General features: G+C 46.4%; 1 protein-coding gene and 1 long non-coding RNA gene across 3 annotated transcripts; one reads left to right on the forward strand and one right to left on the reverse strand.

Annotated features, from left to right (window-relative positions):
* Nucleotides 1-2138: 2138 nt before the first annotated feature.
* Nucleotides 2139-25443, reverse strand: LOC119432977 (uncharacterized). Of its 2 annotated transcripts, XR_007464251.1 has the most exons (6): nt 25322-25443; nt 12783-13070; nt 10765-10882; nt 4452-4555; nt 3782-3863; nt 2139-2520 (listed from the first exon to the last, which is right to left on the reverse strand). It is a non-coding gene; the product is annotated as an uncharacterized LOC119432977 (long non-coding RNA). The 2 variants fall into 2 exon arrangements; XR_007464250.1 differs by having other exon boundaries at nt 2139-3863.
* LOC125941413 (uncharacterized) lies at nt 17534-20368 on the forward strand. The gene is made up of 2 exons (XM_049658572.1): nt 17534-17860; nt 19612-20368. The coding sequence occupies exons 1-2, from the start codon at nt 17797-17799 to the stop codon at nt 20028-20030; spliced, it is 483 nt and encodes a 160-aa protein (XP_049514529.1). The 5' UTR covers nt 17534-17796; the 3' UTR covers nt 20031-20368.

A 25443-nucleotide genomic window follows, 5' to 3' on the forward strand; every position in this document is an offset into this window, starting at 1 on the left:
ACTCACTCATGCTCACACTCATGATTGTGTGAGTATGAGTAAGCATAATCATGAGCGAGCAAGTTAACCTATGCACGAGTGTTTAGTGGCCAGTTGTTTGCTCCCAAGTTCACATACTAGATAATGCCTGTGGTTGAAAGGATGTCCTGAAACAATGCTTGTCACAATCATTGTCAGTGGAGTTAATCAATTTCTTTCAGGGCACAAATTTGCCCAACAAGGTGTTTCTTTTTATCCAGTTTATTGTTTCACTGCCTTGTTCCCACAGCTAGTGAAAATTGGGAAAAAAAAAGTCAAGCTGCGCGTCGTGTGTACAAAAACAGATTAGGGCTCATTAACAGTAAATATAAGGGCACATCAGGTCATCTAGAACTTTTTTCTACAAGTCAGTGCACAGGGAGCAAAAAAATAAAGAATAAAGCTTGCTCTGTGAAAGTACTGCTCCAGTAACTTTACCACTTATGCAAATTTGAATACAAGAGAAAAAACCTGAAAAAAGAACTGAGCATTTGTGAACTGCACAACTTTTGTCAGAAAGATATGTGGACTTTTTACTTTCCAAGTTTGTAGACAAAATACAAAAGAAGCTAATGCAGTTGACTTTGGTTAATTCTGTTTTGGCTAATTCAATTTTTCGTTAATTCAATCCTGATTAAACGGTACCACGGCAGCTGATGTGTTGCAAAATCACATTAGTTCGACCCTGACCCGACTAGGTTTCCCTCGAACAGCAATTTTTTACTACCACATGTACGTGCCAATTATGGCAAGCATACCGCTACTTTTGCAGCGGTTCAGTTTTGGCATACCATACCATTGAGCACTAAGCAACTGTTATCTTTAGGAGCATTTCAGAAAGAGCTTCTTTCATTTCTTCTTCACTCTTTAACGCTGTGTAACTGATCAGTATCATTACATTGTCGTCGTTTTTTCTTAATTTCTGTGTGACTGATATTCACTGTGTTTATATTCTTATGGTATATATTACGCACTAGGTATATTTGCTATGTTTCCATTGTTACAACTAATCACTTAATGCTGTTTTATTGCCATTTTTTGTATTTATCTCCACTTAATTTCTGACAGGAGGTCCCCTTTCAGCCATGTGCTATGGGAGCTCTTTTTGAATACGTATTCCAATGCGTGTATTTGATTTCAAATAAACAACTCTCTCTCAAAAAAGGGCCCGGTCGGCGCCAATACATTTATATGGGTCCAAACTTTCGTTATTTAGATACTAAAATTGGCCTCTGCCAGATAATTCAAACTTGGCCAGTGAGCACGCACGCACTTGACCCCTATGGTGATCCCAATAGCGAATCCTTTAGTGGCAACATGTGTCCCGGCGGAACTTAGGGGACAGTGAATGTGTTGAACACCTGTCATCTTCCTTCGAAAACGCCTACCTTCGGACTGCCCTACAAATATTTTCAAGCAATAACTACAGCTCATAAGGTCCATTTAGGGTATTTACCCCAACTCCAACGCTCACTTTTTTTTTTATTTGCCTGAAATCGTTTGCAATCGGATACGAAACCAAAACTGCCTTGGCAGCGTTTGTATGCTTTACCGCATAACAAGCATGTACTGCGGCGAAGTTGACTTTAGAAAACTGGTCGCCATTGTGCAACACATTTGACCCTTGCCCGTTTTTCTTGCAAAAAAAATCGGCTGCGCATTAGATTTCTACTTTGCTTAGGAGCTTTAATGCTAATTCTGTGTTAGTTTTCTACTTTTGACACGTAAAAAGCTGGCCCGTGCTTGATTCAGGGGCATGCTAAATTAAGCAAAATACTGCCAAGTGAATCAGCGGTTTGTTTCGGCATTTTTTCTGCATCTTGCATAATACGACCCGCTGGATAATTCACTCAGTTTCGTTGCTCCCGTCAGGGTCATATTAACGAAAGTGGACTATAGCACATACTCCAAGAACATTTTTGTTACACTCCACAGCAAACTAAAAAACTATAAAATCCATTCCCAAATAAACATGATGTCTCACGATTTGAACATTAGTATAGTTTGTCAGGAGCACACAAACTTCAAAATGTGTATGCATCGTGGAAGAGAATGTTTCCCAAAGGCAAATTCAAATGTGTTGTTGCATAAACTACTGAATAACAACAAAACTCAACAAGCAGAACCCAACTGTTTACTGCATTCTCACAATACAATCTCTCAATCTGCTTGGCCTGGGCTCAATGCCACTGTCATCAGCACACGACAGAGTAGCTATGGACTATGTCGGCAGTTCATCCATCACTGTCCTAATCATTGAAGCAAATGCACAAGTTCCGAAGAACCCATGCTCCGATGATTATTGTCTTCATTATGGATGCTGCATTGAAGAGGCGTCAGAACAGGTTTTTCAGCAGTCCAAAGGTGCACTCAAGTATCCCCCTCTGCAGGCTGTGAAGACAACTGTAGATTTCTTTGCATCGTGCCCTTTCATTGTAGCCTTGTATAGTGTCAGGAGTCGATGCAGCAAGGGGTAAGCTGAGCCACCCAGATTGTATCCACCTATGAAACATGCATGCACAAAAGATAGTATTTTCTTTTTCAAATTGAAACAGCTGCAGTCACTTGGTTACATTGAAAATGGATAAGTCGAAATATTGCTTATATTGCTGAATCACCAAGAGAATGACATGTATCTTAATATTTATACTGTGTGTTGTTTTTATTACGATGGCAATTATATGGACACTCCAGATGCATTTCTGCTGTCATTGGCGCAGTTTGTGTCGCCATTGGTGTCGCCGTGATGTTACGTATAAAGTCGAAGGGCGATAACATCGTCACTGCACGCCGTATGCTGTATGTGCGAATGAAAGCATGCAAGGGTAAGCCGACGGTGGCAGCTCAATCTCGTGTGCGCAAGGTACTGGGGTGAGGGGAGGGAGGGGGGGGGGCGGCTTGTTCTGCACCGGCGGCTGCTGCACATAGGGTGATCGCGTGAGTCAAATCTTGAAAGCGATCGGCGATGGGGACAGAGTTTGCACTGAAGCGAGAGGCAGCACGAAGGTCAATTCGCTCGATGTTACTGCCGCGCTTCCTCACTTCAGCATTTTGACACCAAGCTTCCGCGGTCATCAAGTGAGATGTGTTCATGTTTGCTTGAGTGCGCATGAGACCATGCTTGTTGAATTAGTAAGCGAATGTTCACAAGTTTATACTGCCGATAAAACTACTATCCTTACTCCATATAGCTGTCTAATAATTTACTATTGCAATCAATGCTTCGCCTTTCGAACTGTGACTTTTTTTTTTTTCAGGAGGTCCAAAATTTAAAAAAATTGCCTGAGGCAGATAGCACAACTCTAACCCTTGATCTAAATTACTCGATGAGGTGGCCATTAGTTTTATGAGAAATCAAAATGCTTAATTATATAACTAACATAATTACACTAATAAACTTTTTAATTAATTGCATTATGGCACATATTCAAATCTATGAATTATAGCTGGTAAGTTCACAAGGTGTATCCACTTGGAATTAATTCTGATGACTGCACAAGCTTCGAGATATTCATTTTCAAAGTGTCCGATGAAATGCATTGGTGTTCCAGTTACTTGTTTTAATAAAATGCTGTTTTATGCATTGAATCACAAAAGTATGAACATGTTTAAAAGGATGCTTTGACATAACGTAGAGGGGTACTTCTTTTGGTTGAAGTAAGACTTCCGATTCCGTTGGCTTCGGAAACCCAACGTCCCAACCCCTACGTAGGGACAGCCGATGACTCTAGGCTGCTCTAGGCAGTGCATGCCTGCCTCTTACCAGCACATTGCACCTTGAAATAAACTTGGCTGGGCTGATGCTTGTCCTACATGTAGGTCACCGGAGGACCACCTGCAAAATACTGGAAAGGAAGTAGAACAGCCGGTTAAGGGCATTATGAATTGATGACTCAGCAATGTTGAACTTGTCGTTCACTCGAGCACTTGTTGAACTTGTTCACTCGTGCACTTTTTAGTCACACTGCACATTCTGCATGTAAAATAATTTCTGTGAGAAATTGAGCTACACCAGTGTTTACATTCACATTTGCATGTCTACATACATGCTAGCAGGCAGGAAATATACTCAATGATCAAATTATGTGAATAACACTAGTTAGAGTTACAGGCGCTGCAGAGATGCCTCAGTTTCTGCAGCGCACACACATGTGAATGATCGAGAGTTTGCTCTTGCAATTCCTCGCCACGAATACGCAATCTGTGCACTTAAAAGTGTGTAGTCTTTATGGCATAAAATGCGTGTAACATCAAGCTAACAAAAAACCGTACAGGCCTAAAACAACTGTCGACTTCTATGTTTTGCATCTTTTCATGGCACATCCACTAGCATATCAGACATTATTTTGCATGAAGGCTGCTCTTATCTACACTGTCTGAAACTAGTCTTTTTATATGGTCCAAAATCTTATTGCAGTTGGAACTAGGCATACCATTAGAAAAGCAGTGTTCTGCTCGTTGTTCTGCGTTGGTCATGGCTGGGAAAAAGATGCTGCGGTCTGTGTTGCCGTCGTGACGTGACGACCCATCTGCGTGCCTGCCGCAGTGCATTCGTAGTTAGTGCAATGAAGGATATGCTCTTAGAAACAGTAGTCAATTTGTTATTTCAAAGCACAACTGTCAACCATAAAAAAAAAAGGCATAATATATCAATGCCTTAAAGTTTAATGCCATTTGTGGTGTAGTGCATTCTTACAACTCATTCGGCTGTAGAAGGCATACCCTTGCTCTCAAGTTAGCGCTTACGGCTCCACATAAAAAAAAAAAAGCTTCCAATTTAATCTGACATAATATTGCATAATAAAAGCCTAATAAATGAAATGTGTTTAGTGGCATAGCTTGGTTATTGCCAGCTAATTAACATTTTTGCTTATATTACAATAGGCAAGCAAACCTGCTGCATTTATTGCAGGTGTTGTCATCATGAATGTAATCAAAATGCGCATGTAGCAGCACTTTATATATAATGACATTAAGAAGCTTAATATCTTCAATACTTAATGGCATTAACCTCACTCATGTGGCACAAGTATGAAGAGGTTGAAGCTTTACGATCCCCAGTGATATTTTTTAAGCTGCTGCCACATGTATAAATGTGATTTCTGCACGGTGATAATGATGACAACTGACCTCTGAAGCAAGTAATTTTTCAAGGCTAACTGAGATACAGTAAAATCTCGATATAACGAACACGGATATAACAAATTATGGGATATAATGAAGTAAAATAAAAATTGCCTCACCGCTATTACAGTGTCTAATTGAATTCTGGGGTTTTATGCGCCAAAACCATGATTTGATTAAGAGGCATGCCGTAGTGGGGGACTCCGTATTAATTTTGACCACCAGGGGATTTTTAATGTGTTCCCAATGCACGGTACATAGGCGTTTTTTGCATTTCGTCCTCATTGAAATGTGGCTGCGGTGGCCAGGATTTGATCCCGCAACCTTGTGCTTAGCAGCGCAACACCACAGCCACTAAGCCACCACGGCGGCGGGTCACTCTTACAGTCTAACAGATATATGTTTATAACGAATATTGGATGTAACGAAGATGTTTTGTGTCAGATGCGATTATGTAATACCGAGGTATGACTGCACATGCCCATGTGCTTACAACTTGAAATCATCTTTAATACACTACTATGTAAATGCAATAAATGCAAACTATAGTTAGTGCAGTCAGCCTTGGTGTTTCTTGTATTCTGCAAATGGCCATTCCATGTAAAACTGAAGCCAAGAACAAAAATGACACTTATCGCATCAATGTTGATGTTGATTCTTTTTAAAGTTGACACAGAGTCAATCTGAATTTGTTTGCCAAGCATAGCTGTTGACAGCACTGCTTATCTCCCTCTGTGTTGCACTGAATAGCAGATTCCAGCAGCAACAGCAGTGATATTTTAAGTACAGTGAACTGCACGAGCTACAGTGTTGAGAGCACACATTTCTTTGCCAAATGAGACTGCAGTAAATACATTCAATAAAAAATGACATTAACCCTTCCATGCCATGAATGAGATGGTTTCATCCCCATTCCTGGTAAAAACAGTCAAGGATGAGCTCAGCTCATAGAACGTACTTTTCATTTTACTTTCTTTGGAATTTTTTCCCAGTTCGCGGTTTGTATGTTTTGTGGGGATGCGCGACTCTCAGCGTCGCCTGATGTTGTTTTCCCGGCGTGGCTCCCGTGGTCCGGCTTCTCCGCGTGGCTAACGGCGGCGGTAGGTGTGGTTGCGGCGTATTGCGAGAGAGATGGCGCGAGTGTCGCGATGCTGGCGCCACCGGGCAGCGGGGTGACTTGGGAGAAAGGGGTCCACGGTGCTTCCTCTTTGGCTTAGGGATCGGCGACCAACACGCACGGACGCTTCGCGCGTGCGCCGGCCCGCTTCGCGCGACCGTCGCGCGAGGCTAAGAGCAGGACACCGGTATGGACGAACACGGATCGTTCGAGCGCGCCACCGTTCGCGTGACTGTACACGTGAACGACTAGGCGAAGGTGTCATAGCATGGGGCAAACGTATTCGCTCACTATCGGGTCGCGGTGAGTTGGACTTCCTTGATTTGTCGCGCGCCCGTGTGAATGTTCTATTGGTTGTAATTCGGCTAGCATGTATTAGTGTATGAAAGGTGCGATAAATGCCCTTTGATTGTCTGCACTACTGCGTTGTCGTTCCTTTGTCCCAAGAGCACATGTGTGAGACCCCATATCTGGCTGCCCAACGTGGAGCTCTTGGGGCATTGGACGATAAAGTTTTGCACGGTTCGAGACAACCTTTGTTTCAACCGAAGCGCAGTCCTAGCGTGGATTTTGATCGCTAGTGTCGGCGGCATGCTTTCTTGAGTGAGGCGACGGTCGCTGTAGCGTGTTTGAACTTTTCAACATGCTAAGCCTTTTCGCGAGTGTTTTGTTGAAGTACACTTGTTGGTACGAGAGCCACGTGGTCTGCATCCTGGGAGAGCGAGGCCTAGCGCCCGCGGAGCATTGGCAAGCCTGAGGCGAGTGAGTACGAAAGCCTCGTGGGTGGTCCGAATTTCTTGTGTAATAGCTTCTTCTATATCTTTGACTTCGGAAGTCGCGGCTCAGGGAGCCGGGTGGCCTGCGGGCCACGGGTGCCGCTACGGGCTGACTGGTATTGCGGCCTGGCACCAGGCGCTCCGACACCGTCTGGGACGGTGGGCGCCGTCAACTCGGCATGCTGTGTGCACCGAGCGGGGTACGACCACCTCACAGAGCTAACGTCTCGTCGCAGCTGCCTGTTGTGCCCATTTTGGGTGATTTTTTTTTTTTGATGCCGGTTGTTGTCAAAGTAGCGACGCATTAGGCCTAAGGCATTACAAAGCCGCCTGTCACACGTTGAGGGACACAACTTGGTGGACCGTGGTGTTGAGGTGTCGCACATTTGTTCGTCTCGCACGAATTGAAATTACTCGTTCGACTCAAGAAAGCGAGCTTTGTTCACGTGAACTTAGCATCTGAATAGCCACCCGAAATTTTGCTAGCCGAATTGAACATCGTACCACGTGGGCGATGCGTGTGCCGAATTCCTCTCCCTTGCACTACTTTAATGTTTGTCGAGTGCATTGAGTGTACGCAGCGTGAGCGGAGTCACCCCTGGTTTGCTGTCACCTGCACATCGTCTGCGCTGCTGCCCCGGCCTACAAACGAGCTACCCCAGGCGATGCAGATGCCTGTGGTCCAGTTCGGCGCAGCGATTTCGGCGGCCGCCTGTGTCCGGCTCGTTACCCTCGGCGGCTGGGAAAAGAGCCGGTAGTCACCAACGGCTACAGCGGCTCTCGCCGGCAGGGCGCGTCGCCGTTTCCGGAGTCCTAGGCTGGAGTCGTGCCGTCGAATCTGCAGAGCTGGTGCTGTGACCAACGGGCGCCAGCGGTGAACCCCAGAGACAATGTCGGCTCCCATGTTGTGGATAACATGTGGACATTTCCTCGGCGGCGGCCACTGTCGCATGTACTAACTCTTGTTCACAACGCGCGCGTTGTTAGACCTTGTGACATGCTTCGCCGGAGTATGTGTAGTGATTTAAGGTTGGGGGGATGTGGGGATGCGCGACTCTCACGCGTCGCCTGATGTTGTTTTCCCGGCGTGGCTCCCGTGGTCCGGCTTCTCCGCGTGGCTAACGGCGGCGGTCGGTGTGGTTGCAGCGTATTGCGAGAGATGGCGTGAGTGTCGCGATGCTGGCATCACCGGGCGGCGGGGTGACTTGGGAGAAAGGGGTCCACGGCGCTTCCTCTTTGGCTTGGGGATCGGCGACCAACACGCACGGACGCTTCGCGCGTGCGCCGGCCCGCTACGCGCGACCGTCGCGCGAGGCTAAGAGCAGGACACCGGTATGGACGAACACGGACCGTTCGAGCGCGCCACCGTTCGCGTGACTGTACACGTGAACGACTAGGCGATGGTGTCATAGCATGGGGAGAACGTATTCGCTCACTATCGGGTCGCGGTGAGTCGGACTTCCTTGATTCGTCGCGTGCCCGTGTGAATGTTCTATTGGTTGTAATTCGGCTAGCATGTATTAGTGTATGAAAGGTGCAATAAATGCCCTTTTGATTGTCTGCACTACTGCGTTGTCGTTCCTTTGTCCCAAGAGCACATGTGTGAGACGCCATAGTTTCTGCCCGTTTATGGCCAACTTGGGCCTAAGCACTAGGTGTCCCTAGTTGCCACTAAAAAAAAAAAAAAAATGTCCGAGGGTCAGTTTTGAAACCTAGTCCCCGGCACAGAAGCCAATGATCTAACCATTAGACAATGGACACATGGCTGACAAGGTGGAATAATCTCGTGCAAGCCAGCCCTTGTGACACTTGGCGTGTCAGATGCATTGCATAGCAACAATTATAAAAAGTGACCGCATGCATCTTCTAGCTGATAATGAAGAAAGAAGTTAAGGGACACGTTCGCCCTCGAAATCCGTTGCACATCTCTTATCGTACGTGTGGTGCTGTGGCACATTTCTACAAGGTCAAGCACAGCTTGTCTTGATTTGACCCTTTTTAATTAGAGGTGGGTGAATATCAACTTTTTAGAATACAAACAGAATACAATAGAATCTGAATATTAAGTATTGAATATCGCATGGTCAAACGCAGACGCATGTATTTACAGCAGGAATATTTATATCGGTATTATTGGGAATACAGCAGGCACTGACTAGTAAAAAAAAAGTCAACTAGCTATCAGGAAATTAGGATCAGTGTTAAACACAGGATCACTAATTCTCATTAAAGAATCCTAACAAATATAGCATCTCAACATCATTAGAGCCTAGTTGCAAATAAGTTTTCCAAGAATTAATGGCTACTGTATGACTCGCTTTCCAAAAACGCTGAATAAATGTTTGCCAACAAAAGATAAGTTGTGGAAAAAGAAAAGGCTGCTTAAGGACTTGTGTGCCGCATCCGTATATGTAAAAGGGCCTATTGTAAGGAAGAAAACATTATTGGTTGTAGTGTAAAAGATAAAACTGCTACAACACTAGACTGCCAAAAACACAAATTGACAAGCTAAAAGCAAAAATCACAGCTACACAGGTATTTTCGCATTTTGCCCCCATCAAAATGTGGCCACCGTTCCCTGGTTTTCATCCCGCAACCACATGCTTAGCAGCCCAACACCATAGCAACTAAGCCACCATGGCTTTTAAGATTCTTGAGATTAAGTTTGACCTTGAGCACCATGCAAATATTACCAATAACAATGTGATGACATTGTATTAACAATATAGTATTTTTCTGTGTCCATGTGGCACTGGTATCGCTTATTCATCATCATCATCAGCCTATATTTATGTCCACTGGAGAACGAAGGCCTCTCCCTGCGATCTCCAATTACCCCTGTCTTACGCTAGCTGATTCCAACATGCGCCTGCAAATTTCCTAACTTCACCACCCCACCTAGTTTTCTGCCGACTGCACTTCCCTTCTCTCGGTATCCATTCTGTAACTCTAATGGACCACCGGTTACCCATCCTATGCATTACATGGCCTGCCCAGCTACATTTCTTCCGCTTAATGTCAACTAGAATATCGGCTATCCCATTTGCTCTCTGATCCACACCACTCTATTCCTGTCTCTTAACGTTAGGCCTAACATATTTCGTTCCATCGCTCTTTGTCCGGTCCTTAACTTGTTCTCGAGATTCTTCGTTATCCTCCAAGTTTCTGCCCCATATGTTAACACCTTATTGATCACTGCTGGAAAAAACTTCCACAAGTTTCTACAGCTGTCCCTGATCTACAACAACTAAGCCAATCCTAAATCTCCTTATCACCTAATCTCATCCCACTGGCTAATCATTTGCTGCTGTCCTCAACTGTGTCACGTGGCCTTATGCCAACTGTCCTTCTCCACTTCTCGCTCTCAATCTCAGCTAAAACATCATCGAGACCCATCTGCTCTTCAATACATGCTGTCTTGTTCCCATTTCTAAGTGTTACACCCAATGCAACATTCTCCTTCTACTGCTTGTTATGCAGTCCTAAGGTTCCTTTCAAGTTTTTTTATCATTGCCAAAATTTCAACCCTGTAGGTAACAAGTGATTGATAATATAGTATAGTACTTTCTTTTTTTTTCCTACTTGATGCATTCCTTTAAGTGACACCACTGTTCCTTTCTTCATTTATTTTAAAATATTACTTGGCAGGAAGAGATTAAAGAGGCTACACCACAGTTTCAAGTTTCATATACACAAGCATTGTGACTGCTGAACAAAGGATGAGCTTACCAGCATCCCTATGCATAACCATTGTTGAGGTCTGTTCACCAACAGTGCGCTGAGAAGGGGTGGTCTGTGTAAACACTGTGCCCCTCGCACAACGACAGCTGTACTGCTGCAATGGAGCCTGCAGGCGATCCGAAAGTTCAAGCTTCATCAACTCCACTCCACAAAGTGGGGGGACTTACATAAAAAGAACCTTCACAGATCTTGTACTGAGTTTGAGTTATACAATTGCAAGTTTAAAAGCACAGCCCAGAGAGCATTCTACTGCAAGAATTTAAACAGTTCAGCGATAGCAAAGACAGAAGCAAATAAATTGTTCCAAAGTGATTGTGTGAGGAGGTGAACTAACCTCCACCCATTGTCTCTTTTCCATTGCCTAAACAAGCATCTGCAAACGAGACTTCTAGTTTACTTTTTACAGTGTAAGTTGTTATGGGCTCATTCTAATAGCCGTTTAGGTTCGCGTTGTTGTCCGGCGCCACCGTGTAACCGCTATCTCCCGAAATGCGAAAAAAAGTACCCGGTCTCCGCTGCGATCGAACCCAGGCCGGCTGCGTGGGAGTCTGATACTTTACCACTGAGCCACGCAAGCGCTTTCTATCAGCATCAGAAAAAGGCCCTATAAACGTGCCCTAGGCAGGCGTGCAGGCACAGACGACCCGAGCCTCCGCAAGTATGGCGGCGCCATCTAGTTAAGGCACCTACAAAAGCCGCATGCACAGGCACAGACGACGAGATGCGATTCAGACGAGGCGCGCAATAAACGCGATCCTGATGTGAGATGTGCGTGACGTATTCTCGGTACCTCTTCGGTACACGTTATGGCGTCTCCTCGCAAGGTACGAACCGCTGCTGAAGAAGCAAATCGTAGAGCTACGTGCGCGGCTACAACCAAGCATCATCGGGCTGTGCAAAGAGCATTACAAACCGCAGCTCGGCGTCGAGGCCGGGCGGACAGTTGAGATCGCTCACGTCAAAACGAGGCGAAGAGACTTTGCCGCGAAGACCCTGTTGTGCGTGGTGCCGAAATTGCTACTCTTAAGCCGCTCGCTCCACCAGCTTACGCTGTGACTGTGCCGTGTGTGCCGCGCAGGCGTGTGACTTTTTTCTATACTGGAGCTGGGCACCCCTGTGACGTTTATCCCCTTCAGGCATAATAATAGAGAATTCTAGGTCTTGAGTACAGAAAGTTAGGGATACAGACTGTCGGATGGACAAAAGAAATCAAGCAGGGCATGGGGCTTTTGGTACACGAAGACGCTTGGGTATGCCATTTCTAAAAATACCCAATTCTGTGCATTGAAAATATAGTTTTACCACATTTCTTGCATCTTCAGAATAATGAAAAATGTATAGCTACAGAACAGATTAAGAACATTCATTGCTTCATTGATGTCAAGTTTACAGAAAGTGGACTCCACGCGATAACTATCTACAGGAATGTCAGGTACGAGACCAACTATTTCGTGCCAAGCATACTTTGAAAGCACCTATCCAGCTACTCGAAAAATATGTTTTATGTGGAACACCGTGAAAAACAATGTTAGTAGTCAGCCCGCCACATGACGACATACTGACACCAAGAAAAAACAACCAGCCGTCTGCCTTCCAACTTGTTTTAAATTGAATTATGGGGTGTTACATGCCAATACCACGATCTGATTATGAGGCACGGCGTAGTGGGGGACTTTGGAACAACTTGGACCACGTGAGGTTCTTTAACGCGCACCTAAATCTAAGTACCCTGGTGTTTTCGCATTTCGCTCCAATCGAAATGCGGCCGCCATGGCCGGGACCAACTTGTTCATCTGAAACACTTCACTCATATTATTAAAACTTGCTACACAGGTTCAATCAGAAGCATTGCAAGATGTATTCAACACACCCTTATTTTCATAAGTGCTGTTGCTTATTGGTGCACTATTCAGCACCTGATGGGGATACATAAACCCTGCTGAAAATTCTCAGCCAATTCTCCACAATCAATGTCAAAAGGTCCTCCAGAAATGCTCTGCACTCACTGAATCGGTGGGAAGAAACAGCGTTGGCACCGCATCTGGCCGCAGCCGCCACCTACAAGCGAAGTCCGATTTGTCCACCAGATCTGGGTTTAGCATGTGAGCACTGATGGCAAAGTGCCGTCCACACACATATATGTAGGTTCGCGTGTCTGATGGCGGGATACCAATTCGCTCCAGCCACGCACGCCGCAGCTCGTAGTTTTGGGGCACCTGGTGTAGAGGCTTGGTGGTCTTGGTGCAGCCAACAACCATACAGTTTCTTATTCGAAGTTTCTTGTTCATGTCAGCCTGCGCAGAGGGGTAAAGTGTAATTGAAAGAGAGAGTGAGAAACATGTATATAAATAAAAGGCAATCCTCTGTAGTGCTTCCAGTGAGGTGCTTAGATTTACCCATGAACTCCCAAGATCTACCTGCCACAGTAGCCCAGCAGCTATGGTGCTGCACTGCTGAGCTCGAGAATATGGCGGCCGCATTCCTATCGGGGCAAAATGGAAAAACACTCATGTACCGTGAATTGGGTGCCCTTTAAAGAACTCCAAGTAGTCAACATTAATCCAGAGCCACCCCACTTCAGCATGCCTAATAATTCGATCATGATTTTGGATGTAAAACCGCAGAATTAAATTTTTTTAAACCCACAAGATTGTTCAAAGAAACTGCACAAAAGTTCCCAAATGTTCTTTTACGTCCCTGAGGTACTGTACACAGCATTCTCATTGAAAAAATATTAAGGGTATACTTTATTTCTTGAATTCAAAGAAAACACTGTATAATGAACTGTGTGAACTGTGTTTAGAGAAAGACAGTTTTTCTCACAATAAATAAAAGGGTTCAATAATATTCTCTCAATACATGGCAGCAAAACCAGAGAAAATTAAAAGAACTTGGGAGAGGCTTGAGCTTCGCCTTTAAGAGTAGAATGCGACAGTTTATCTAATTACCTCATTCAAAATTTGCATACTCACAATTACCCTGTACGCATCAGTACATCTCTATAAGACACTCTACTAGGTCAAAGATCTCAAGGCATTTACTACCACCCCTCTAACACGCTTGAACCAACGAGCCTTCGTGGGTGTTTTTCATTTCGAAGGTCCTAGGTTCGATTTCCACCTAAACCCCAATTTTGAAGTGATACCTTTAAGGGCCCTTTATGCCTAAAATCCGGCGTCATTGGCATTGTTTGGCTTCTGCTTCCCTGGCTCGAATTTCTGGAACTTCTTGTCATTGTTGGCACTTGGTTTCGGTTTCACGCACTCCAAGATCTGGATGTTCTTCACGTTGCTGACACATCAATGTAGCCTCTCTTACCCCGAAATCATTGTCTTGTTGCCTACGTTGGTGCTCACATTTACGCCGCATTGCCGCCGCTTCCCTGGCGCGAAGTTCCGGCTCCACTGCCCACTGTTGCCGCTTCGCTTCAACCTTATGAGCCCACAACTCAGAAATCTCCCGCCGCTTCCTCCGCATGGCCTCAGCATGTCTGGCTTTGGTCTCAGCGTTCTGTGCCTTCGTCTTCTGCAGCCTCCTTTGAGGTCAAGCTCCAGTTGATGTAGATATCCCAATGGCACCAGCCAAAGAGCCTTCCGCACTAGCAGACGCCACCGCATCCATCACATGCGTGTAATTCACTCCGCACTGGGCACTAACGGCTTCAGTGAGCAATGAAAGCAATGCACTCCTCTTTCAAGGCATTGTTCAAGGTCGTGTGCACATGCACCCGGGAAACGCTTGCGGCGAGAGAGAGAGAATAACCATGTTTATTCAGGGTTTCTTGAAGCATTGTCTTCGGGGTGGTCTTCCCTTTCCAGGAAACCAGAGGCTTTCGTCATGTCAATGGCCCTCGCTACCAGCTGGCACTGGCTTGCGAGGGTAGAGCTGGCTAGGGCTCTCTCCCAAAGCTCAGGTGTGTGGTATGGATTGGGTGTGCTAAGGGGTGATTCTGTACAGCCACGTACCATGTGGTAAAGGGTGCCCTGCGCCCCACAAAAGTGGCAAAGTGGAGAGGACATGTAGGGGGTGAAGCGGTAGTTTCTAGATAGGTGAGGGAAGCTGTTGGTCTGGAGTGCTCCGAGGATGCGGTCTTGACCTTAGGTTAGCTTTTTATGCGGAGGTGGGAATATTCAATGTTGCAACCTATAGTGTATGGTGATTTCCTGATGAGAGACTAGAGGGTTAGGGTGCCAGGGCTCCTCTGTTATGCCAGAGGCTCGGTAAATGAAGCTTTGAGCAAAGAGATGCGCCATCTCATTGCCTGGGATGTCGTGATGCGCTGGCGCCCACACAATTCTGCCGTACGAGAAATTGCGGAACGCTTGTTGGGAGTCTGTTATGATGGTGTCTGCGGTCGTCTGTGCAACCTACAAGGTGATTGCTACTTCCTCGGCGACGATGGAGTTGTCATTGGGGATGGAGACACTTGTCAGGTGTTCTTGGCTTACGATGCATGTGGAGGCTTTCCTGCCGGGGTACAGGGCCACGTCGGTGTAATTGACTAGTGGATGGTTTCCGTACTGTTTGGTGATTGCTTTATCCCTTGCAGCCCTTCTTCCTGCATTGTGGATAAGGTGCATGTTTCTGGGTAGCGGATGAACCAGGATGAGGCTTCGTACACACTTAGGCAGCGAGGCCGTCATTTGTGGTTGGTGCTGCAGTGGCACGTTAATGCCCAGTCTGCCGAGAATAGTTTGTCCCATTGTCGTGGTGGAAAGTCGCAACCATTGATGGGTCAGGTAAGCCTCTACGAGTACTTCGGTGGCGTTGTGGAGACGTTTTGTTCAAGCAATTTCCCTACACAGGAAGTAAGGGAAATGGGTCGCAAGTTTTTGATGGTGTGGGGTTTTCCAGGCTTCTGTATGAATCTGACCTCTGTGGTCTTACATTCTTGTGGGATTGTGCCGGATTTCCAGATGTTGCTGAGATGATAAGCGAGTTCCAATTTGGAAAGGCCGTCAAGAGAGAGAGAGACTTCGTTGAGATTTGCAAGGATCTTATTAGAAATTTGATCTGCACCCGGGGCCGTGTGCTTGCGGAGCTTCTGTATGGCTGTAGTGAACTCATACAGTTGGATATCCTCGTCCAACCCTGTGTTAGGCTGGCGTAAGTATGAATGAAGGGTCTTCGTGGGTTGCTTCGGCAGATACCTGTGCTTGAGAGTCAGCAGGAGATCTTCCATGCTTCCCGGGCACTGATGTATTACTTTGGCCATATCTCAGCAGGATTCAGTTTTTGAATTACTGGGATTTATTAGGTACTGAAGGTGTCTCCAGGCCTTGGCTGTGCTGAGCGAGCCACACAGGCTGTCACACAGAGAAAGCCAGCTCTCCTTACACAGTGATGCAGCATATTTTTCTGCTTCCTCTGTGAGCAGCGCAATTCGGCGTTTCAACCTCTTGTTATGTTTCTGTTTCTTCCACCTATGTAGCAATCACTTTCTAGCTTCCCAGAGGTGGAGTTTGTGGTTGTCTATGCTGGGAGCGATGGTGTCGGTTTGCAGTACTTTGGTGCGTTCTTTAACATCTGCCTGTAGCTGTCGGGTCCACTCTACAATGTGTAGATGTGGCTCCGTCTCTGTGCCGTTGATCTGTTACATCGATTTTTCTGGAAGCTCATCGAGTCTGTGAGCCTGGCTTGGCCTTATCTGACGCAATAATCTCTGCCCACAATGGTGGTCGCAAGGAGAGCATGGTCACTTTCTAGGTACTCATCCAGATGCTTCTACATGGGGCGAGGTATCTTTGTGGTGAAGGTGAGGTCGGGAGCCGTGTCCCTGGTGACGCTCGTTCCTATTCGTGTGGCATCAGTGATGAGAGACAAATCGTGCTCATCTATGAGCGTGTAAAGCTTGTTCCCTCGTGGGTTCGAGTAAGCATGGCTTCACAGCATGTGAGCCGTGTTGAAGTCGCCCGTGACGACCAACTGGTTGTTTCCTGCTTTATGAATGGCTTGTTTGATTACATTTTGCCGGTCTGAGGGGGGGCATTTCGACCTGCAGTAGACATTCAAGTGGAAGAGGGGTGTTAACTTCTTCGTGTCTTGTGGGATGATTTCGATTAGAACACCACTGGGGGTTGTCTGTTTACGGGGGTGTTGGATCGCCATGACCTTTTTGCTCACTAAGGTGTGGAGGCTGTTGTCTACCTCATTGCTATACACTTTGTATCCAGGCAATTTAGCTACGGTATTCATTTCTTGCAGTGCAATCACGTGGGGAAGGGGCATGATCCAAAGATGCTAAGTACTGTATGAGCGTGCCTTGCTTGTTTTTGTATCTGCGACAGTTCCATTGCCAGGCTGTAATATTTTTCCCTCGAACTCTGGATGAATTAGGCTGATCCATCTTGGCTATGCGCGGGTTGACCTGTGGCGAGGTCGGTGTTGACCGTTTTAGTGCCTCTCTTGGCCTTAGATGCTTCAAGGGCAGTCACCAACTCCTCCAGTCTCATCAGATGGGAAGCTATTTAGTGTAGTGTTTTGTTAACCTGCTGGTTCTGTGCTTGTTGAGCTGCATTAAGCTGATGTATTTGTTGCTGCGTCTGTTGGTGTTGTTGCTGCATTTGTTGACTTTGGGCTGCTACGATAACCTTGATTTCTTCTACCTCGCCCTTCGTGGCATACTGCGTGGGGAGGGCTGCCGGTTGAGAATATGCAGGCGGGAGAGTTTGAACTGCGGAGTTGGTGGTTGCGATGCCTTGCTGGGCGTGTCGTTGGGACGGGGACGTTTCTCAGGTGGGGGTGAAAGCACCGCGGGGGCAGAGGTTGGTTTGGTTGCCTTAGTAGTCATGTTCTGGAGTGCCACACGAAGAGAAGCTAGCTATCTTTTGAACAGCGCATTCTGTTCTTCCAGTCCAGCGACTTCCTCGAATTGGACCGTTGCCTGGAGCCACTCCTGTCCCTGGAGGCTCGCTGGGTCCAGTCCCTGCTCAGCCTCGAAGTGGACCTGGAGTGCGCTCACCCTCCCGTAGGCCCGGCTAGGGGGATCTGGAGCGCTGCGCAGGCAGCAGTGATGCAGGGATGGAAGCGGGAAAGGAAGTTTTGGAGCAGCTCCGGGAGCAACAAGTTTGGCACTTTGCAACAGGTTTGGAGCATGAATTGTCCATTTTGGACCAGTAAATATGCATTTGGAAGCAGCTTGGTAAAGCTCAATATCAGTGAAATACAAGCATATGAAGAAAAGGTGTTCCTTATTTGAGAGAGAGAGAGAAATTTATTTACAGAAAGGCAGAGAGGTCGGCCTGAGCTGTAACTTGCTCTGGCCTGCTACTCTACACTGGGGAGAAGGGACGGGGAGGAAAAGTGCTGATGGATGATAATGATAAGAGGAGGAGGTGCGTATGTACAATTTTACAACGTTGTGGCATCTCTAAACCCGTGCGTCTAGCCCAGTGGCTTGTAGAAAGACTAAAGCGGCACTGGTTATCAGGGCTGCGCTGTTTGCATTGGGCCAAGGACCTAAAAGAAACTCGTCTGATAGGGGCCTCTTATGGACTTCTGCAATTGAAGAGACCAGTTTCTGTCGTTCTTGCGCGTACGCCGGACAAACGCAAAATATATGGTCAAGTGTTTCTGGTACCTGGCAGTATTCACAATTGGGGCTAATGCCACTGCAACCAATCATATGTCTGTAACGCTTGATTGGCTTCTTTTGAGCTTGTGAGGAATGCGGTATGTCATTTCTGGGCCCCATTTATGCACTCGCTTGTGTTGATGATCTGGTTGGGTCCAGTGCTGCAACGTACAATTGCGTATTATGCAACGAAGTAGGCCGTAACCAAATAGTGTGCTGCAAAGTCAAATAAGGAACATTTGTCGCATTCCATTCTCATGGACAGACACAAATGTTCCTTATTTGACTTTGCAGCACACTATCAGGTTACGGCAGACCCGTTCTGCGGAAGTCCGCAAGGAGAGCAATATTCATGATGGGGAAAAACTCATCCACCTGACTGTATAGCATAAAGCTACAAAGGAAACCTATACAGGTTTCTCAGAAACCACCTTTAAATTACACACCGGATGTGCCAACTAAATGTGGCCAAGAAAAAAATAACTCAGGGCTTTCCCTGAACAACGTCCACTCTATATTGATAGGCTTGTGTTAATGCTAGTTGAGTTTCTTTTTCATTGTGAACAAGCAACTAATATTTAATTTTAATGAACTAACATTTATTGCCGTACTTATTCGATAAGGTGCCAATGCAAAGGTTGTGGAATACGTCGAGAAATGACTGATAAGAGCATATGTGGTGACCTAGGTCTTGTGTGGTCCCCTTTTTTTCCGACAGAAAAAAAAAGAAACAAACAAGAGCAAGCCTGCGAACTTTTTTTTAAAATCCATGTGACAACGCATTCCTGCACCAGTAATATAAGGGGTCTTGATAGGGATCAAAGATGCGTGCCATAAACTGCTGACGCAGCGAGAAAAAGCGCTGCCGCTTGTTCCTAGTGCCCCTATTTCACGAGGTCTGTGTAAAGATTGATGCAATCTTTGGTGCGCAGAAGTGTTGTCATGGTCACTGCATTTTTTTAAAATTTATTTCACGAGCTTTCTTTCTCGTTAAAAAAAGTCTTGACGAATCCTACGCTATTCAAAACGTTGTTATTGATCACTTGTCAACGTCATCCACAACATTTTCATTGACATCTGCTCAATTAGCCAAATTTATAAACAGCTAATTAAACATATTCGTGCACAATGAACGATAAATAGTCACAGTGGCCACCGTGAACAACACCCACCAAGGTACAGTGAACACCATTCACGTAGTGCCTTCAGGTAATTTTTAATTCTTGGCGACCTTCAGACACAAGCACCGTAAAAACTCGCAGGCTGGCTATGTGGACGCAGCCAAGTATCCGGGCCGAAACGCCTTCGCCATCAGCGTCACAGACTACAGGGGGACGATACTGGCCTTGGCGACAATTCTCGACAAACGCGCGGACACAGCAGAGGAGGCTCCGCTATAGCACTCGCCACCCATACAAGTGAGGATGCCGTAGTGGTCTTCACCGACTCTGAAACAGCGGCACGCAACTACATGAAGGGCAGGATCTCCATCAAAGTGATGAACATACTGAAACGTGGCGACACTCCTCCCCCCTACACCTGTATCATGTGGGTTCCGGGACACGAGGGACTCGAGGGGAATGAAGCGGCACACACCGCGGCCCACGCAAGCGTCAATCGGGCCTCCCCGCACGAGATTCTCGACATGTCCCACTCACCCAAATCAGCGGAGAAAACGTAAACAATACCGCTAACTTACCAAGCACTACTGCAGCACTATCGGCTTGGACGCAGGGTATACCCTCCACCACATCCAAAACTAACGAGAAATGAAGGCACCGACTACAGGCGACTCCAGAGCAATACCTTCACCTACGGAAGCTTACTGCATCATTTCCACCCGACGCTATACAGCTACACCTGTCCACACTGCAACGTGTCAGACACCCTGGTGCACCTCCTACTGCAATGCAAGAACACCCGAGCAAAAATCACAGCGACACAACCAGTAGCAGCAGATGCAGACCCAACCCTACTTGCTGAGACGTGGGAGGCTGCTATCTCCAAGCCGGACCTGGTCGACCAGCACGAACTCATTGCCCGGGCCCGGAGGACGATTCAAGCCAGAGGGTTCCTGGAATAAGGGACCCTCCCACCTCGACTAACAAGTCACTGCTTCAAATAAATGTTTATTCATTCATTCATTGGCCACCTTCAGTTAAGATAGCAGAATACCGCAGAATAAATGTTAAGTGATGTACTGGTCATTGCACGTTTGCCATTATTTCACATCAGTTGCCGAGAAAAAGTTCTAAGTTATACAATAGTTCTAAGTTTACAATAAAGGGATAAAAGTGTTCACTATCTTTCCGGTATCGTCGACCAATTTTTTGGATAAACTCAATTATTTGGGCTTACTTGCGGTTCCGCCACAGGCGCCATAAAGCCAGTGTAAAACGGCTACCAATATTTCGTGCGGCCAACGATGGTTTATTAAAATTTTTTTACTTGATCTGCACAGGTTGTGTCGTGAACATAGTTGCCATGATTGCAGTTTCAGAGGTTTGCAGTTTCGCCGTACGTTTATTACGACCACAATTTGGCCGCAAAGGTTCGCTATTTATGAAGCTTTACATCTTTGGCTTGCGTTAGTGGCGGCAAAAGCCTAATTTTGTGCGGTGTGGCCAGGCAGAAAATAATGTAGACTGAGTGCAAATTTGAGTGACATTTGCGGCTGCCATTGGATATTTGTGACGAACAAGTTTCATGAAAGCAAGTAGGTTGTTTGTCGGCATGTCGCACTATTATTCCGGCAAACGGACGTAGTGCATGTGCGAAATAGATTTAGAACGTCAACCGCATGGCATTCGCCCATTAATTGTTGCAGATGTACCAATAGGGCACAAGATGGAGTGCTAAATGCATAACAAAACTGATGAGCCACACGCTGAACAGACTGTACAACCTTATTCATTCAGCACGGCTTTCCTTCCTGACTGCACCATGAGATGAGCGCCAGTTCAAATCACCCTTAGCTGGTCCGCGTATGCGCAAACACGTAACACTTTCATAAAACACTCATAATGCATTGTATAGCATACAATGGTTTTCGTTTTCTTGTGGCCTAGTCACAATTATGCCACCAAACACACCCACACTCCAATGACGTCAACGCTGAAATGGATTGCTTAGGCTTGGATTGCAGGGTTAAGCGCTAGCCAATGCATGTCTATGGCTGTGTGGTTGTCACTGAACACGCACATTCAGCTAAATTTGGCAACTTCATTTGAAATTAGTGTTTTGGCGCAGATTGGCACAAGGTGGTGGAATTGGCGCAGCACTTCCATCCCTGTGATGGCTCTGCAGTAGGCTTTTCCTGATACACTGGTGGAAGAAACCGTTTCGGCCACAGTTTGGTGGCCATGGCGACAGCACCGCCACACAGTCCACATCACGGGTGGCACTCATGTTGCCCTCCGGAGAGAGCCACACCAGAGCCCTTGCACCTCGCATGATTGGGACTACCCAAAGTCACTTTGGAGCAGTTTTTGGAGCAAGTGAGATTGCTTATTAGAGCAGTTCGGAGCAGACCAAATTGCATTTGGAGCAGCTTGGAGCAGATTAAATTTCAATTAGGTGTTTAGAGCAGATAAAATTTCATTTTGAAGCAATTTGGAGCATGCCAATCTCAATGTTGGAGGAATAATGGAATATGGCATTTCGAAACCACGATGGAACAACGAATAAACCAACACGAGCCGCTGTACTGCAACTGCCTTAAGCAACGTCTTAAGATGAATTTTGAAGCCGACTACCCTGGTACTGAAACCATCTAGTCCATGCAAAATTTGGGTAATAGTGCCTGTAGATTTTTAATTAGTGGTAGCAATCACAAAAACATGCTTTCTGCAATAGTGAGTCCGAAATTTCGAAAAGTAGCACAAGGCATTTTTGATAAATTTTTAAAGTCTCGACAGTGTGGGTGAAGGGCCTCGAAATGCGTTTCACCAACACACCATACAGAGAAGCCAGAGTTATGAACTACTGTGGTTTATTAAAATCCATTTCTACATAATATCAATAGTTTCACCTTGCCACAAGCCTATCAGAACGCAGGCGGTAGGAGTGCACTTTGTAGCTATAGTGTACTAGAATATGGAAGAGCGGGTCAAGCGGCAGCGTGGCGCATGCTTTCCTGTAAAGTCGAAAACAGTGGTGGCGCTACGATCGAACTATATATTCCCACGGTGACGCTCATGATGATAGCAGAAAATGTTCTCAACTTATGCGGTCCAATCGACACGGTAACATAATTTCAGAGTCACCATACGTCACCGCAGACCTAGAGAGTCGCAATCGACCCTGGGCTGCTATAACGTAAAATTATTCCAATCTGTTTTTATTCTAAATCCACCATTAGCCCTTCGTGATAAGCAGGGGTGGGCCTGCCCAAAGTAGCTTTGGAGCAATTTTTGGAGCAAGTCAGAGTTTTGCAGCAGTTTGGAGCCGATAAAATTGCTCTTTGGAGCAGCTTAGAGCAGACTAAACTGCATTCTGGGCCGCGATTTTGTAGCGATGCCTTATGACTTATTTTGGAATAGTCTTATCATCCACCGCTCACGGCCGGCTGATCCCGTTGATAACGCCAGCGGACCGTCGCTCTGACCACTGACAAAGCGCGATAAGCGCGAAAAGGCATTATTACTTTAAAGGCATCGCTACAAAATAGCGGCCCTGGAGCAATTTGGAGCAGATAAAATTTTATTTTGAAGCAGTTTGGAGCAGCCCAATCAGAATTTTGGTGGAATAATGGAATATCGCAATGCACTTTGAAACCACGACGAAACACAGAATAAACCAACACGAAGTGTGTAGTAGAAGTGTGCTTTGTAGGTATAGCATACTAGAATACGGATGAGTGGGTCAATCAGCGGCACGGCACATGTTTTCCTGTAAAGCTGAAAACATTGGCGGCACTACGATAGAACTATATAATCCCACGCCGACACTCATTATGATAGCGGAAAATGTTCTCAAATTATGCGGTCCAATCGACGCAGTAACAATTCCTGGGTCACCATATGTCACTTGACCGCAGACCCAGAGAGCCGCAATCAACCCTGGGCTGGTATAACGTAAAACTATTCCAATCTGTTTTTACTGCGATACAATTATGTGGACACTCCAGACACATTCCTGCCATCGCCGTGATGTCCTATATAAAGTCCAGGGGCGATAACATCGTCGCCGTTCGCCGTATGGTGTATGTGTGAGTGAAAGTGTGTGAGCCGACGAAGGTGGCTCAATCGCGTGCGCAAGGGAGGAAAGCGAGGAGGTAGTGTGCCGTCTTTTATCACTGGGGGGGCTGACTGGGGGCGCGATCTACTCCAGCGGCTGCTGCGTATTGCGCGATCGCACGGGCTCTATCTTGAAAGCGATCTGCAATGGGGACAGAGTGCGAGTGCTGATAGCTTTGTGTACGCTGTGTTTTTGCCGCTTAGTTCGCGATGATGCGAGAGGCAGCTCGAAGGTCAATTCGCTCGTTGCTGCTGCCACGCTTCCTAACTGCACCATTTTGACAGCGAGTTTCCGCGGTTATTGACTGAGATGTGTTCATGTTTGCTTGTGCACGCGTGACACCATGCTTGTTATATTGGTACTAAGCGAATGTTTACAAGACTATACGGCTGATAAAACTACTATACTTACTTTGTATAGCTGTCTAGTGATTTGCTATCGCAATTTATGCTTCGCCTTTCGGATGAAACTGCGACATTTTATTCCAAATCTGCCATTAGCCCTTCGTGATAGGGATTAAAATTGGGTTGGAGTGCATACGGCAGGCATTGCCAAATCCTAACTGGGAGCTTACCACTGTCGTTGAAAAGTGTACAATCATTGCATTCTACCGGTGCTAACATATGGGGCAGAAACTTGGAGGTTAACAAAGAAGCTCAAGAACAAGTTGAGGACCGCACAAAGAGCGACGGAACGAAAAATCTTAGGACTAACGTTAAGAGACGGGAAGAGAGCGGTGTGGATCAGAGAACCAACGGGGATAGCCGATATTCTAGTTGACATTAAGCGGAAGAAATGGAGCTGGGCAGGCCATGTAATGCGTAGGATGGATAGCCGGTGGACCATTAGGGTTACAGAATGGACACCAAGAGAAGGGAAGCGCAGTCGAGGTCGGCAGAAAACCAGATGGGATGATGAAGTTAGGAAATTTGCAGGCGCAAGTTGGAATACGCTAGCGTAAGACAGAGGTAATTGGAGATCGCAGGGAGAGGCCTTCGTCCTGCAGTGGACATAAATAGGCTGATGATGATGATGATGATAGGTCAATATGGCTCAGGCCTCACCCATATGGGCATAAAAACAGATTGGAATAGTTTCACGTTACACCGGTCCTGGGGACAGAGACACCCGCACATTGAACCCGCTGCAGTGCGCGCCTGTCTAATATCTAGTTCGCTTGCAGCACCCTTGGCCTACTTGTTATTTTGGACCTCAGCTAGGCATCGCCTCGCCGCTCGGCCCACTCAACCGTATTCTAGTATACTCTAAACACAGCCGCCCTGTACGTTCCCCAGCAGCGATGATAGCCAAAAGTGGCCGTGCACGTGCCGGCCACTTGGCGGAAGTGCTGAAAAGTTTAGCGTTATAAGCACAAAAATTACGAGAAACTGCTGGAGGCACTGTCGCGCAGAATGTGGATGGCTGCACTCTTTTTCACAGAACGAATCCGCTCGCTGTTTGCGGCCACTGCTGGAGCACACATGCCGAAACCGTTCTGGCACGGTGTGATTTCGACAAATTTCCTGTGTTTGGCACAGTTTGGCAAAGGAATTTGTGTTTGTATCAAAATGGCGCGATTGGCGCAGGAGTACCACCCCTGACCTCGGCGTTTTTGGGGGTGTTCGGACAAGCGTCTGCACAATGGCCGGTCTGGTGAGACGTACAGTACGCTACCATGCATGTATACTGGTACCATCTGGTGAGCACTCCATGTATGTAGATATAAAAAGGTACCTGTTTTCCCTTGAAGGTGATTGCTAGGGCGGAGGAGCTGCCCAGGTGGCGTATGGAGAGGACTTCGTAACCCTGTGTCTCGACGACCGTCCTGACATTCTTGGCGGAACCCTAGGTGAAAT

Source organism: Dermacentor silvarum, chromosome 11 (genome assembly GCF_013339745.2).
Source record: "Dermacentor silvarum isolate Dsil-2018 chromosome 11, BIME_Dsil_1.4, whole genome shotgun sequence".
In the NCBI taxonomy this organism is placed as follows: Eukaryota; Metazoa; Arthropoda; class Arachnida; order Ixodida; family Ixodidae; genus Dermacentor; species Dermacentor silvarum.

Excerpts from the sequence above, each read along its gene's own strand:
- LOC125941413 (XM_049658572.1), top strand. The coding sequence starts at position 17,797 with ATGGAAGCGGGAAAGGAAGTTTTGGAGCAGCTCCGGGAGCAACAAGTT. Across the intron at positions 17,861-19,611 it reads AGTTTGGCACTTTGCAACAG|GCTGGCTATGTGGACGCAGC; the intron begins GTTTGGAGCATG and ends AAAAACTCGCAG.